Source organism: Anomalospiza imberbis, chromosome 6 (genome assembly GCF_031753505.1).
Source record: "Anomalospiza imberbis isolate Cuckoo-Finch-1a 21T00152 chromosome 6, ASM3175350v1, whole genome shotgun sequence".
Lineage (NCBI taxonomy): Eukaryota > Metazoa > Chordata > Aves > Passeriformes > Viduidae > Anomalospiza > Anomalospiza imberbis.
The window spans coordinates 54,153,911-54,170,563 of record NC_089686.1 but is presented as its reverse complement, the minus strand read 5'-3'; the positions used below and the strand labels follow the sequence as shown (position 1 = coordinate 54,170,563).

General features: G+C 43.5%; 1 protein-coding gene across 7 annotated transcripts in view; it reads left to right on the top strand.

Annotated features, from left to right (window-relative positions):
* The window catches only part of SHANK2 (SH3 and multiple ankyrin repeat domains 2), a 266,084-nt gene extending 249,431 nt beyond the window's left edge, over positions 1-16,653 (top strand). For 5 of the 7 annotated variants that reach the window (XM_068194245.1, XM_068194249.1, XM_068194250.1 and 2 more), the window contains 5 exons: positions 456-515; positions 753-883; positions 1,372-1,483; positions 2,555-4,952; positions 13,534-16,653. In XM_068194245.1, the coding sequence (XP_068050346.1) occupies positions 456-515; positions 753-883; positions 1,372-1,483; positions 2,555-4,952; positions 13,534-14,107 (3,275 nt within the window). In that variant the 3' untranslated portion in view covers positions 14,108-16,653. The remainder of the gene's footprint in view (positions 1-455; positions 516-752; positions 884-1,371; positions 1,484-2,554; positions 4,953-13,533) is intronic. The other 2 variants (XM_068194246.1, XM_068194251.1) reach the window with 1 other exon arrangement.

The window sequence follows — 16,653 nt, the reverse complement described above, 5'->3', positions numbered from 1 at the left end:
GCTTTGGAATATCCCGATTAAACTTGTCCCTGTATTTTACCATCACATCATGCAGTAGATCAGAGTCCCAAATCCAAATGTTGAAGTTCTCATTCAGATTTGGACGTTGCCTATTTTTGGTCTTCTTCTGACCATGACTAAATGCATTCCCAAACTGCCCAGATATTAGAAGAAATTAAAAAAAAAAAAAAAAAAAAAAAACCACAAATGCATAAAAAAGTTTCATTTAAACAAAAGATGCAGTTAGCAGTGCTAGCCTACAAGTCCAAGAGTGTGAAAAAATCAGGATGTTATTATTTAAGGAGCATAGGCATGAAAGAGCACTTCTGGAGTACTTGTTATTGTCCAAAATATCACTGAAATTCTGATGACTAAGTACAGTCTGCTTATCTCTATTTGAAACAGTGCTCTACGGATTCACTATTTCTAAAGGTCTTCTTTCCATTTCTATATAGATATTCTCCCTTCACATTTTGAAGGTTTGAAGAAGAGGATTGTTTTTCGAGTCACACTAAGTAAACATTAAATGCATGCAGGCTTAAAACTAAAGCATGCATGTTATGTAGCAGCAATAAAAAGTGCTCGGCTTGCACGACTTATGATGCTCAAGCGTTGCCTTGTTAAAATGCCAAAAAAATTTTTTCTTTGCATTTTTTTGAAAAGTAAATCTCTTCCTTTGACCTTGCAATACTTAACTTTTCCATTTCTTTGGACAAGTGATATTTATTTTACTGAATGCTTTTATATTACAGATAAGGTGGATGAAATAGTGCCAGTTTCCAAGCCATCAAGAATTGCAGACAATGCAACTGTGGACTCCAGAGTGGCAACTATAAAACAGCGGCCTTCTAGTAGATGTTTTCCCTCAGCTACAGATATGAATGTGAGTGGGAGCCACAAAGCACTGCTTTATTCCTACTAATGTATCTAATTCCTTGATTAAATAATGCCCAATGCTTTGTAAGGGAAGAATTGACATTAATACTATAGCACGTATTAAAAATTAAATGCCACAACTCTGAAATTGTATCATTCAAGTGCAGAATTTAATCTTACAAAACTTTGCAGGTAAAAAAAATAACTGGTTTTATTGCATTTTGGGCATACTTTTCCATTACCCACCTTAAGCTGTTGCCTAGTAAATAATATCAACTCACTCCTCTTACAGCTGCTGTCCTTTCATGAGTGTCTAAACAAAGCCCAGCCTTCCCTTTCTCCCTCCTTTTCTTCCCTCCTCCCCAGAAATAACCCCAGATTTATTGTTTTCCATAAGAACTCTCAGTGAAAGGGGTAATGGATGAGGCATTATTTCCACATGGGAGAGACTTTCATGCTTTAATGCTGTTGGGGTTTCTGTTTGCTCTTTTGTAGTCCATGTATGAGAGACAGGGTATTGCTGTGATGACGCCCACTGTCCCAGGGAGCCCTCAAGGTCCTTTTCTGGGTATACCTCGGGGCACAATGAGAAGACAAAAATCTATAGGTAAAATGCCTCTCTTGTATGGTATTGTTCATTAATAGCATACTTTTAGTAACTTTGTTTCTTCCCTAAAGCGTGTTTCTCCAACATCTTTCCCCCTGTGAGTGGCTGTTTAATCTTTATACAAAGCTCATGAGAAAAGAAGTTTGTGTGTAAGGTGATGTGATTTCCACATTTGGCAAGTATGGAATTATAATTTTGTTATTTTCTTTAGAATGTTCCCTCTAACAAGGACCCAAAAAAAATCAGTACAAGCCTTTTGCAAAACATTAGGGCAAAATATGATCCTTTTTTTCCTTGTTATTGAGGCAAAAGCACTGTAATGCTGTGTAGTTTACAAAGAAATCGTGTTGATCAAATGGACTAAAATTCACCTTTTTCTTTCATTTCACATGATGGCAATAGATGTTTTTACAACAAAGAAACAAAGAGCAGACCAAATTAGGGCTTTCTTTGTTCTTGTTAGTAATCTTAGCAGTGACTTTTATCAATTTAGAAATGCATTATGCTGATGTAAAATTAGCATCCAAACTATCCCAGTATTACCCAGTTTATTTATGTTAAAAGCCATATTTGTAATGATATAATGTCATCTTTTGAAATGCAACATTATGGGCTTTTTTTCCCAACAGGATCTTCACAATCCCTTTGCTAAATTGCAATTGCATCTTAAAAATTCATTAGGTTTCTGAGTTGTTTTATTATATGTATTTGTAGAATGCTGGAGCAAGGCAGAAGCGGCTCCTCTGCACAGAATATCTTCCCTGTTCAATAGTTTTCAAAGAAAATTTGCTTTTCTACAGCCACCTTGATAATACAAAAACCCCAAACATTTGCCTACACATCAGTTTAATTAAAATTCCATAGCATCCTTTTCAATCCTGGCACCTGGGACATCCAACAGGAAAGAATGATTATGGTGGGAATCAACCTAAAGGCCTCTTTTGGAATTTTGCCTACTCCTCATGCCCCAGGGAATGCACCCTGGAATTTTGGGTTGGATGGAGAAATACTACAGAGTGAGGGATCCCGGTGGATGTGGCAGTGTTTTAAAAGCACTCTCTGATTTTTCAGGAATAACAGAGGAAGAGCGGCAGTTTCTGGCCCCTCCTATGCTGAAGTTTACCAGGAGTCTTTCAATGCCTGACACCTCTGAAGATATCCCACCGCCACCACAGTCCTTACCTCCCTCACCACCACCACCTTCCCCCTCTCTGTACAACTCCCCTAAATCCCTGACATCCCGGAGCTACGGAACGATCAAACCTCCATTTAACCAGAATTCAGGTGCAAAAATCTCTTTGGTTAGGCCCGAGAGCGTGGGTACCATGATAAGGGACAAAGGGATCTATTACCGGCGGGAGCTGGACCGATACTCCCTGGACTCAGAAGACCTGTACAACCGGAGTGCCGCAGCTCAGGCCAATTTCAGGAGCAAGAGGGGCCAGATGCCTGAAAACCCCTATTCCGAGGTTGGGAAGATTGCCAGCAAAGCCGTTTACGTGCCAGCCAAGCCAGCCAGGAGGAAGGGGATGCTGGTGAAACAATCCAACGTGGAGGACAGTCCAGAAAAGACCTGCTCTATTCCAATCCCAACCATCATCGTCAAAGAGCCATCCACCAGCAGCAGCGGGAAAAGCAGCCAAGGGAGCAGCATGGAGATCGATCCTCAGTCTTCGGAGCAGCCCGGACAGCTCCGACCTGATGACAGCTTGGGAGTCAGCAGTCCGTTCGCAGCAGCCATCGCAGGGGCCGTGAGGGACAGGGAAAAGAGGCTGGAGGCAAGGCGCAATTCCCCAGCCTTCCTCTCCACAGACCTGGGAGACGAGGACGTTGGATTAACCCCACCAACACCGCGGATGAGGCAGTCCAAGTTCACCGAGGAGGCCATGTTCAGCAGTGAGGATGGTTTCAGACAGCTCATGTCACCATCTCCGATCCCTGCCCCCAGGGAGCCCGAAAACCTTTTTAACAGCAGTGAGCCCAGCAACCAGAGTGACCCAAGGACATTGAATGCTCCATCCAAAACGAAAGGCACTGACAACAGTATGGCGGCAGCCAAGCCCATAAGTGCTCCCAGCTCGGATAGCTACGTCCACCCGGTCACAGGGAAGCTGTTGGATCCAAACTCTCCACTTGCCCTTGCACTCTCTGCCAGGGACAGAGCCATGAAAGAGCAGACACAGCAGATTCCAGGCAAAGGGGACGCAGTCAAAACTGACCTTAACAAACCGCTTTACATCGACACCAAGCTGAGACCCAACATGGAAACGACTTTTCCTGTTACTGCCACTGTCACCAGGCAAAATACCCGCGGCCTGTTGAGACGGCAGGAGACTGAGAACAAGTACGAGATGGATGCAGGGAAAGAAAAGAAAGCTGAGGAGAAGAAGAACATGTTGATAAACATCGTGGATACCTCACAGCAAAAATCAGCTGGCTTGTTGATGGTGCACACGGTGGATACAGCAAAGACAGATGATATGCCCGAGGATGAGGAGGAAAAGGGAGCTGAGATGGAGCCGAGCCCTGAAAACTCCCCGCCGGAGAGGCCGGAGGGCAGCGAGGAAGCGGAGAGCGAGCTGAGCGTCCCTGCCGCGCCCGAGCCCCCGGCTTCTCCCTGCAAAACCATTGTGGCCGCCAGCTCTGTGGACGACCCCGTCATCCTGCCTTTCCGCATCCCCCCACCGCCCCTGGCCTCAGTGGACATTGACGAGGAGTTCCTGTTCACTGAGCCGCTGCCCCCTCCCTTGGAGTTTGCCAACAGCTTTGACATCCCCGACGACCGTGCGGCGCCCGGCTCGGCGCTGACAGACCTGATGGCACAGAGGAAGAACGGCACCCCTTCACCCAGCCAGCCAGCAAACTCCTTGGACAGCAAAAAGCAAGCGGGTCTCTCAAACTGTTTGCCTGCCTCCTTCCTGCCACCCCCCGACAGCTTCGACAACGTCACCGACTCTGGGATCGAGGAGGTCGACAGTCGGAGCAGCAGTGACCATCACCTAGAGACAACCAGCACTATCTCAACGGTGTCCAGCATCTCTACCTTATCCTCGGAAGGGGGGGAGAACGTGGATACTTGTACAGTCTATGCAGATGGGCAAACATTTCTGGTGGACAAACCCCCAGTACCTCCTAAGCCAAAAATGAAGCCCATAATCAACAAAAGCAATGCACTTTACAAGGATGCGCTGATCGAGGAAACTGTAGACAGCTTTGTGATCCCTCCTCCCGCTCCGCCCCCACCTCCCATCAGTGCCCCGCCCAACCTGGCGAAAGTGGTCCCCCAAAGGACATCCAAGCTATGGGGGGACGTGCCAGAGGTGAAAAGCCCGATTCTCTCAGGCCCCAAGGCTAATGTCATTAGTGAATTGAACTCAATACTCCAGCAAATGAACAGAGAGAAATCCTCAAAGCCAGGGGAGGGATTGGAGTCGCCGACTGGAACGAAAACTGCGAGTCTCAGTACAAGGTAAAAGTAATTAACCAAATCATTTTCTATAAAAGCTCGATCTTTTTTTTTGCCATCCCTTTGCTAACTTGTCCTGTAAATCACATAGATAAAAGAAGAGTGTACTCTGTATTTGCTTAACGAATAATGTGTGTCAAACAAGAATTTCTTACACTGTCAACATTTGTGTTGCCTACATGATAGGACAGGAGCTTTCTCAGCCTTCAACTTCAAGGTTTGCACATACCTTTCTGTTGTTTTGATGTGAATTTCTTAGATTTTGCTTTAATTTTTTTATCTCTTTAATTTTTTTTTGTCTTTTGTTTCTTTCCTTTTAATATGGGGTGATAATTTAATTTTTCTTCAGTCCCATGAGGTATTTTGGCTTCAAACAAGTAAAAAGTGTTTTTGCCAAGGGTTGCTTTGCATTCACTGTGTGGTCTCACTTGATTCATGCTGAGACCTCTCTTAATCTACTTAATCATAAAGTATTTCAGAGAACTGCTCATTAAAATCACTTTACACTGTCCATTTTATTACTAAACCACATCTGTATGGAATATGGACATAATATCATGAAATCCACAATTATTAAAAAAGGAAAGCTAATTTTGTATGTTTCATTAGGAGACTGAGGTATTTCTTCTTGCAAAAATACCATGCTAGCTTAATTTTCTTTAAAAAAAAGGTGCCACCTAAGTCAATTTTATTAGAATTATTCTGGTGGTTAATGAATAACTCAGCCTTTGGAAAGCTGGTGTACTTTGCAAGCATGAAGATAATTTGTTTTTAAGGGAAGGGTGTCTCTGCTGATTGCAAAGATTGCTCATTCAGAAAACAGTGTGATCCACAGCCTTGGCATCACACAGTTACATATTATTTCCTGCAGGATGGAAGCCATCAAACTGGTGACGGTGAGGGAATTCAATTTTTAGAATTGAGAAATGGGAATAAAACACAGAAATTCTGAAATTCCTCTCAGTGGCACTTGACTAAAGGGAGCAGAAATTTCAGTTGGGTCTGCAGGAAAAGCCTCCATACATGAAAAAACCCACATTATTTTTGCTAGATGTTGATCATGTTAAGCCCCAGGAACATGTTGTCTGTAGCTTCATGTGTATAACATTATTTATCAGCTTTTATTTTTAAACTAAAAGGTAGTTCCAGGTTACAGGGGAGATCTTTAGCATCCCTATTTTATTAAAAAATAACCAAGGCTACCGACTAAAATGCACTGAAAATATGTAAAAGTACTCTCATTACTGAGAGCAAAATGAAAAGTAGAAGTAAATAGAAATACTTTTTCTGTGAAAATACATTTTTAAAGGTATAAAGGGTGGGGAAAACTGTTATGTAAGCAGAAGTAGCCCCATATGTTACCTTTTAGAGGAAGAGCTGACTTAGTGTTACAAATTTATGTTGCTTTTTTTTCTGTCCTTGAGGTTTTTAAATTTTTTGAACTCCGCTCTGGCAAATTACTACATCTTCATTATGGAATACAGGGGCTCAACTGGCGAGGGGGCACTCCACTCAAAGTATTATTTCAGTGGGGCTGAAATCCTGCTTCTTCCCTGAAAAGTAGAAACAAACACTCATCTTTGCAAGCTGGAGAGAGGATCCTGGGATGTACCAGAGCCAAAAGAACTGTGAGGGCATAAATGGGATAAGTTGGCAGTGGCAAAGAGCACCAAAACTCTTGGCTGTTATTTGACTGTGGGAGAAAGTGACACCTCCACAGCGTTCCCGGTGGCAACAGGACACAAGAGGGCTGGGTTTTGTTTCCTGCCATTTTCCAAACTGATGTGATTACTTCTTAATTATGAGCTGGATTGAAGCTGCTTAAAACCACCAGGAAAGGTTGCTAAGGATTTCTTTTTTTAGCAAATAATAATCCAGGAGACAGCAGAAGAGAGCCAGCAATCTACAGATGCTGGAAGTGTGTTTGAAAAGGTGCTGCAGACAGAGTCTTTTCATCTCAACCAGGGTAAGGCAGAGAGATGGAAATGGAGACGTTCACTTGTGGAATCAGAAGCCCTGTGGTATTTTTTTTTCACTGCTTTTACTCCCACTTTATCTCTCTAAAAGTTAAATAAATTGCAGCCTTTCTAGCCCAACTGCACGACTGACACAATTGTTTTACAAAACTGACAAATATGACCAAGGAGTACCGTCTTGTGAAAATTTCAAGTGTAAAAGCTAATGTTTAAATTTCAAATGTAAAATTTCTGGAGTTCCTTGGTATTTTTTCCCCTAATGCTCTAAAGCTTATGACAACCAATTGTTGATCTTGCAGCCCTTCCCTGTGAGGTAGCATTAGAGAGGGACCCAGGAATTTTGGCTCACAAAAAGCAGGGATTCTGCTAAATTAAAGAACATCTTGTTAGGTCTGCGAACAGAGCAGTGATAATAAATTAGCCTGTTCCTATCCTTCAGCCAAGGAGAGGGACTGGGAAGAGTTATAAATAGGAGCAGTGTTCACAGGCTCGCTTGGGCGGTGTTCACAGCACAGGCAGCCTGATGAAATTAAAAATATGTATCTGCTTATGGGGCCATACATGAAATTATAGGCCAGATTGGAATCCTAAATCCCACTGGGAATTCTCTTTGCACAGCCAGTAGATGTAAAACTGGGGTTCACTCAAGGCAATTGCCCTGTTAGGGTGGCACAGGGGTGAATTAAATTACAGATAGTTGGGTAATGACTGGCTGCAGTAATCCATAAAATCACCTTCTTTGTGTTTTTTTAATAGATGGGGATGAGAAAGAGATCATTCTATGGTCCTGAACAGCATTTCTCAATTCTTACTTTGAATCCACCCTAAACTTGCTTTTATTATCTGCACCTTGGTTTAGCAATCATTTTCCATGGTGTATTTATAGTTTTCCCATGGTTCTTATGGAGACACTGAGATTTAAGATTTTTAAATCGAGCATGGAAATGCTTGGCTGGAAACCATCTGCTCCTCCATCCTCAGTGGCAGTGGCCAGCCCGTGGGATAGGAAAAATGAGCCCAGCAGGAGAAGGGAAAAGAGGAAGTGAGAGGATACCCTTGCTTACTTTGTACTAATTGAAGTGTAATTAAAGGGTTTGATCACAAGGTTCAGGAAGAGAGCTCCAGATCCCACTCCCAGTTTTGGCCACCATTTACTTTGAGGAATTATGGCCATCAGTTGTGGTGACAGAGGTTTTAATCTGATTTATCCATGTCTTCCTGCAGGTGAGGAGGATGGGACGTGTCAACCACAATAAATACAGCAGTGTTATAAATCCACTTGAGAGACCCCTGGCTTTTATAGGGAGCTGATGAAAGAGCAGGGAGAAGAGCAGATCAGGACTTTCCCTGGGAGAGAGGAGGAGTGTTTGTTCTGTCTGTGACCCAGCAGTCCTGTAGCAACACGACCATCAGGAGCCAGCCCCCGAGATCCAGGGGCTAAAGGCAGTGTGGCTGAGGCAGGAAAAACCCAGGGGCTGCCAGGGACAGACAGCTCAGCCCCCAGGGAACACAGCATCCTCCCTCCCTCAGGCCTCTGGAGCACTGATAAGGAGTAATGAACAGCAGCTCCTGCTGCTGTCCACCAGCAGCACACCAAAATAATCCACGGCTTGGCCAGAGGGAGAAACACTTCCAGTTTTTCTGTGTTTGTCCAGCTGTGTTTGCTGGTGATGGGAAATACTCATGACAAATGTGGGAGTTATGGAGGATGCTGTGGAATTGAATCCTCTAGGAAGAATAACCTGCACTGTGCTGGAATAACAAGTTTTAAAAGTGAAACTGGCCAGTGATTTTGGCCATCAATAAATTAGTTTTTTTCATGAGTATTTGGAGAAGTTCCTTTCATTTTTCCACAAGCAGGTAAGGCAGAACAGAACTTAGTAGTGAGTCCTTTATAGGGAGCGATCCTACGTTTGGTTTATGGTAAAGGATGTCTGGGTTTGGCAGTGGGTGAAATAAGTGCCTTGATTTTTCACTTGCTGCTCTCATTAGACTCATTTCACATTGTTAACTGCTTGCCAGCTGATTTCACAGGACTGCTTGCTTTGTCAGTGATTTCTGCAGTGTTTCAGTCATTTCATTTTGTCATTTTTATTTGCTGTCATGACTGCTGTTGTCAGAGGAGGGCCATGCTGAAGTGCCATGAAGTAAGTGCCAACCATAAAGCATGGACTGTTCTATGTTGTACATTCTGCTGCTTTTTAATGCTCACCCATTGTTATTGCATTCCAGTGACTTTAGTGGTGACTGTGTTTCTCACAGTGCAGTGTGGATTAGATAATCTTAATCCAGAAATGGTAGCCATCCTAAAATGGGACCTAGGATGCCATCTCAAGGTGAAATAAAAGCCACATTCATCAGAGGAGTACTCAGAAAATGTGTTGGTAACATGAGCACATAATACCAGATTCCTGAATGTGTCTGAGCACCTAAACAAGGGGCAGGACTTTTCAGATATGGCCAGATTCTGCCAGATTTTGGGAGGTGGAGGGTGTGGGAGGGATGATTGATACTGTTTTACACACCTATGTGAGGCTAAAAGTAAAGACAAACTAGCCTGTGTGGTCGTCTTGTCCTCGAAAGCTATGAAATTCCCCCCGTTCTCCTTCCAGCTTCCCTTTCCCTTGCAGTTTTCCAAGCAGAGAGGGCTGATGCTGCCTCCTGGCTCAGCACCATCCCCTTCCCGCTGCCTTCCAGACATTTCACATGGAAACGCCTGCTCCTGCACAGACAGACTCCCACAGACCTTCCCGACTGCTCCTCACTGGCAGCAGACACCGAGCAGCTCTCCATTCTTCTCCCCAAAATAACGCCCTTGTGGGGAGCTCTGCATCCTGCCAGTCGTCACGTCAGCCCTTGTTCTTCACCTGCCCCCAAAACAGACAATTCTTGGCTTACTTTCCTGCTGTGCAATTTGCCTCTGACTGTAACAAAGTAAAAAAATTAAGAGGTGAAGGCAAAGTTTGGGGTTTGTGTGGCCTCCAAGATCTGTAAGAATTTAATTTCTCACAGTACCCCTATACAGGGACTTCACTTATTACTCCTCTTGATTTTTAAGGTGTTTTCCTTTGATAGAATGGAAAAGCTGTGTCAGAACCAGCAAGTCATCTGGAAAGTTCTGGGGTAAAACAGCTCCCAGGAGCTGAGAATAATGTGGATTTTTTATTTTTCCATGAGCTGCTGCACTGATTTGCCTCTGATATTAAGTTAACAGTAAATTTGAATCTTGCAAATATAATTTAAAATTTAAAATAATTTTTTGCCTACAAGCTGTGCTGATTGCTTTTATACTTGGAGGCCACATGGTTGTGACGTATAGGTTATATATTTTGATTTTAATATGAAGCAACATAATGGGCATTGCAATCAGTGCAGGCTCACAGCAGCAAATGTTTACAAATTACCACCATATGCTGATTCTAATAGAGCAAATTTTATTTAAAATAGTTATCGGACTTTTTTCACCTTTTTTTAAAATGAAGTTTGGGGTGTGGCAGGTTTAATATGGATTTAACATATTTAGGATAACAGATGATCAAATAAGGCATAAAAAATTGCTCTGATTAAAAACCCGTAACACAACAAAGAGTGCCTGCTCTCCAGCTGGAATGTGCTCGCTCCTTATTGACCAGGGTACCAACCAACCATAAAATGCAAGACAGATGATGGTTTCAAGGCTGTGTCTGCACCCCAGATCGTGTGGGAGATGTCATAAATTGTAATTTAGGATGCATAGAAGTTACATAAATATCCTTGGGGTTTTTTTCCCTTGGATTACAATTACAGTGCAGCACGAAGGAATGGAGCTGATATGGCAGGTGGAAAAGGGGGAAAAGAATATGGGAAAATAATCTTGGAGTGAAAGGCATGGAACTGAAAGGCTGGCAGTGCATCAGCAGACTTCCCTGAGCTTCACCAGGCTGTGCCCATGCCATGAGAGCTGAGCACTCACATGGCTATGAACTGTGTTGGTGTTGAAACCTCTGCAATCAGCTAAATAAATCTTATCACTGTCAGAGTTTTGTTTTAATAATCATCAGCCCTGAACCTCTGGCTTGGAAAAAGCAAGATGCTCTCAGTTCTCCTGCTGCTGCTTGCAGCTGTGTGAAGCCAATGTTTTGATCCAGGTGACAGGGAGCAAAGGACCAGGATGCCTGGGATGCTTTGCTCACCCTGGGTATTCCTGCCCATGGGGCTGAGAAAGTTAGGGAGCACCAGCCAAGGAATACTTCAAATGAGAGCACAGAGTTTACTTTTGGGGGGTTTGTTTCTTCTGTCTTAACATCCTTTATTTAAAGGAAGAGTGACAGTAATTTCCAGAACAAGGCTGGGCAGGGAGTCTTTAAGAGGAGCAGTCTGGGGGAGAAGCAGCAAAAGTGAGTTGCAAAGCACTGAGCCCGGAGCTGTCAGTCAAGCAGTGGAAATTATCTTTCATCACCTGGAATAAGAGGAGGTGTATTTTCATCATCCATTTGATCTTGCCACAATGGGTGCAAATACAAAACCCTAATTTCTAGTATTTGCAAGACAGGAAAGTTAAGTAGAAGGGTGATTGCAGGTAAAGATCAGAGATTCATTTCCCTATTTATACAAAGCTCATTCTTGCCATCACTAGGATAGCACTACCCCAACCTTTTTCAAAGCAGGCTTTTTGTTGGTTTTAAATTATATCATGCCTTAGTAATGAGTGTGAGACTCGTAGTGCTGAGGTAAAGGAGGTGGAAATAACTTGCTCCCCTTGGTTAGTAGAATTTAATGGTCTCTTGCCACAGACTTTTTATTTGTAAGAATGCTTAGCTCCAGCCTTGGAATACAATGAGAGCCATTAGGTGCCAAAAACATCACAGGAAACACTCAGAACCTTGCCAAGTGTTTTCTTTCTGTGTTAAATTACAAAGCTGTAAGTGCTGGAAGCATTGTTCCTACTGGGTTTTAAGTGAAGTACCAATCTTCCAAAGAGATCCCCCTATTCCCATTGAAATCCATGGAGCAGCCTATGGGAAATCAGTGGGAATGTTGGTGTGAATTAAACGTGAGTTCTCCCAAAAGTGATTCTCAGTGCTCTTCTCGTGACAGGGAGCTGTATTTGAAGGGGACCTGCCTGATGTCAGTGTGGCAGAGCTGCACCTCCCTGGGCTCTGGGTTGGTGTGAAGTGCTGAAGCCCCAGGGGTGATTCAGGGAACACTCTCAGGGCTCTCCACAGGCAGCAGCCAGCCAGGGAATCACTGACTGCAGGGGGAGAGAAAGGGATGAATAACCTGTTAGCGCTGCCTCATGTTGCCATTACCCTGCTTTTCCTTCATCTCCTTGAGTTCTTTTCTGCACAGCAGTGCAGAATTAATGCTGTGCTGGATCAATGGAAGCATTTCCATCTGACATCATGCACCCAAGCCATCCTCAGTTCTGCCCAGGCACGACAGGACAGGCCAGGCCTGGGGACAGCATGGCACTCAAAAACAGAACTCAGAAACAGAGGGCTTTTGTCAGGGTCTGCGCTGGAAGTCCCAGTACAGCACCAGCCACATCATCCTCTGGACTCCGTGGCATTGCTCCCAGGATAAATAAACCCTTCCTTTGGTCTGCAAGTGCTTTAAATTAGTTGTCTGAAGGTTTTCCCAGTTGGCAGGTTATTTCTGAAGTGAAGAACGCTGGTGCTCCAGGCATCCAAGGGCTCTGTGGAGCATCCTGAAGTGCACACTGACCGGCAGGCTCTTCCCATGGGAGTGAGGGCTGTGAGGTCAAGCCTTTGATGACATGAACAGACCCAAACCTTCTAAATATGCTTCTGTAGCCAGCAGGCAGAAGCAGAGGGTCGTGTTCCTTCACCCACCCTGTCAGGCTGGACATCAGAGCGAGCCTCTCAGCGAGGTTCATGCCTGCTTCATTCATAATCAGAAACTCATTTTCTTTAGGCAGAACTTGATCCCAGCTACATCACCTCCAGTCATGTACAGGAAGAAGAATTTTGTCTTCTTAATTTTGTGGTGAAACTGCCGGACTATAATTTCTCTGTGGAAGGAAATAGACACTGAGATGTTTTAGGCACCTTAGAAGGACTGTTTTATGTTTAAAGCATGGATAGAAAGGGAAATAAGAGCAGCTTGTTCTACAAACAAACAGTATTACAAACACTCTGTAAAATTCACTGAGTAAAGCCCAAAGATCCAAAATCCAGTGCTCCAGAACTTTCCACAGCTACTATTATTAGTTATGTGTAAAGCCAGAACTGAAGGATTCCAACCCTCCATGTGGCAAAGGGAAGGTCAACTCCTGGTCGAGCTTCGCTGAGAGTATAAAGTGCTCATGTGCTTGTTCCACTCAGCACTTCTCATTTAACCAGGAGTTAATTTGGGAACAGGTATTAAAAAGGGAAAGAATGTGCTCTGGAAGGTGTTTTTTCCTGGACTGCTCATAAGCAAATGTTACGTCTTTAACTATGTCTTACCACTGGTGCTGGTTTTCTGGGAAAGAGTCGATGATATAATTTTTGTACTTTTAGTTAAAATGTGAAACTACCCAAGCATTCCCATGCTGTAATTACCACGTGCTGATGGGGCCATGCTGGTGGCCAACAGCTCTAACTGTGCCTGTCTGTTTGCACTTGCAGGAGCACGGAAGTCATGAGTACTGTCTCAGGTACACGAAGTACAACAATCACTTTCACTGTCCGACCCGGAGCCAGCCAGCCGATCACACTGCAGAGCAGGTCCCCAGACTATGACAGCAGGACCTCAGGAGCAAGGCATGCTCCCAGCCCTGTGGTTTCACCAACAGAGATTAATAAAGACATCCTGCCTGCTCCTCTGACTGCTTCTGCTTCAGCTTCATCTCCTTCTCCAACTCTGTCTGATGTATTTAGCCTACCCAGCCAGCCCCCTTCTGGGGACTTATTTGGCTTGACCACAGGGCGCAGCAGGTCTCCTTCTCCCTCAATATTACAACAGCCAATCTCAAATAAGCCTTTTACAACTAAGCCTGTCCACCTGTGGACTAAACCAGATGTGGCAGATTGGTTGGAAAGTCTAAACTTAGGTGAACATAAAGAAACATTTATGGACAATGAAATAGATGGCACACATTTACCAAATCTACAGAAAGAAGATCTGATAGACCTTGGAGTGACTAGAGTTGGGCACAGAATGAACATAGAAAGAGCTTTGAAGCAGCTGCTGGACAGATAAGAATAGCTATTTTGCCTCACAAACTTCTGTTGATAACTAGAGATGGGCTGGTACTGACATACCCCAAATGCCTTGTCTGTCTGTGAGTGCCAGCAAAATTGGGGGGGGAGGGGGAAAACAGATTAATTCCTGGTACTCAGGTGATGCAGACTGTCTGCTACATGCCCAAACACAAACCTAAAGATGCTAAAGAAGTGGGGCCATTTTATTTCAAAGCTGTGGGGAGATGTGAGAGAGAGACAATTGTTAACTTTAAAACTCTTGATGCTGCCCTTGGCCGGGACCATTGCGTGATGATTTTCTTTTAAAATTGCAAACATTTCAGGGTTTCTTTTATTGACAAAAGAAAAAAAAAAGAAAGAATTGCATTTTATTTTATTCTCTTCTTGACATTCAGTCTCCAAGCAGGCTTCCTTCCCCAGCCCTTGGTTCATTTTAAGAGGACAGGTTGCTCCATTACCACTCAAATCCAGTTTTATCAGTAGCAGGGATATTGAGGCAGGCACAGGAGTTTATATTCCTCTTTTTTTACTGTCATAGCTCCCTGATCTGTTGGCAGTGAAGCTGGTTGTTCTGCTGGGGTCAGTCCAATGGTAACCTTGCTCTGTTTTACCTGGTATTTCTTTATTTCTGCAGTGGTATTTAGCACTCTTCCAAGGTGGCAGAACAAGTTCAGTGCACGCTCCATTGACGTGGCCTGTAGGATGTTGCAGATGTTGAGTAAAGGCTGAGAAGGGACCACACTTAGAGGTACAGCAAAGTGAAGCTAGTTTGAACCTGAGACCGCCCAGTTCTCAACCAGCTCAGCTGCTGCTGAGTCAAAATGTGAACTCCACGAGCCAGGACAAACTTTGGTGTGCGGGCACAGCTTTGAGACTTGACAGTGAGACACTGAGAGAGGCTGAGCCCTGGGAGGTGCTGCTTAATTCAGTGAGTGGTAAGTGCCTGGGTATTTTGAACAGCAGGCTGAGAACGAAGAAGAAGAGAGATGAATGTTCCCATTGAAGTCAGTGGGAAGTGTGCCAGGATCTGAAGTGAGAGAGGGATTTCAGCCTGTTAGGATGGAAATGCTTCAGATCCTTGAGAGGAGGGAGAGAAGTGATGCCAAGATGGAAAGAGCTGTCGAGTGTCTCGGGGTGTGTGTGTTCCGAGACCCAGGAAAGCTGGGGAGGGATCCAGGCTCTCATTTTATCACTGCTGGCAGGAACTGGCTCTGGACAAGGACAGAGGGCCGGGCACTGGTCCCCAGCCCATTCCTTGGCACGAGAGGTGGGAGCATCCTGCCAGAATCCAGGGCTGGGAGTGGGGCAGAGAGAACTTTCCAGGAGACTTCCGTCAGCAGAGGAGAAACACCCATGGCTGGTTCACATGGCTTTGTTTAAAAGAAATAAAATTATTATTATTTTTTTCAACTTTCAAGTTAACAAGTCTCTCTCTGCATGTTTGAACTCCCCCTTGTAATTAACACCTCTGAATATCTGTGAGTTTTGTAGGACTTTCTGGACAGAATATTCAAGATGTTCAAGGTGGGTAAATTGGGTGTGGATGGCTAAACTGCCTCCCTACCAAACCTTCAGGTTCCCTTACATTTTGCAAGGTACCTGAACTTTCTTTCCTTGATATGGTCCTTGATATGGTCCAGCCTATCTCTAATTTTTTTATTATTGTGATTATTTTTTGCTCACAAACAAGTGTCTAATTAGGTCTGCAACAGCCCTAGTATGAGTACATAAAGTTTAGCATTTTAAATATCTTTCTTTACTGCAAGTTTAAATAGTTGTACAGATAGTTTATAAGCACAATATTTTAAGAAAATAAGTGGCTGGTCTACTGGGCAGCCTTTGTGCCACTTCAGTGCTAGGAAGTTAAAAACAGGAAAAAAAAAACAAACAAAAAAAAAGAAAAAAACTTTTTGTGGTTTACTACTATTTCTGTGGAATAATTATAAAGTCTTGACCTTTTTAAAATCAACCTCATTTGGATGCATCTGAACCAGCAGAGCTGTGTTATATTTTCTATCTTTGCTAGAACTTCTACAGAGGAGGATGAATATTTCTTCAAAAGTGGTTACAGTTACCAACGCATTGGAAACTCATTAAAAATCAACTTATTTAAGCCTCCTGCCCCCTTTATGGAACAGCAAATCTTTTGACTTAACATCTGTTACTGCGCTCTGTTTGTATTTGGGGAGTTCCAAGGAACCTTGTCATAAAAACAAAGCACTGAGGTATTTTGCTGTCGAGGAGTGCTGAGTTTTTCCATGGGAGGTGTAGAAAATGGCAGTTCCACTCAGATAGGTTGATGCAGGCAACTTGAGGCCATCACACACTTCAAGAAGTGAAAAAAGAAAAAAAAAAAGGTAATTTAGCCATCTTTTGTCTTCCATTTGGTGATACAACAGAATTCAGTAAATAAACCACTGATGCCATGCTCTCTCTTTTTTTTTTAGTTTTTTTTTGTTTGTTTCTTTGGGTACAGTTACTATTACCTCTATAACATGTGCCAGAAATACGTTAGGAAATAAATACAGTAGTAAAAGAAAAAAA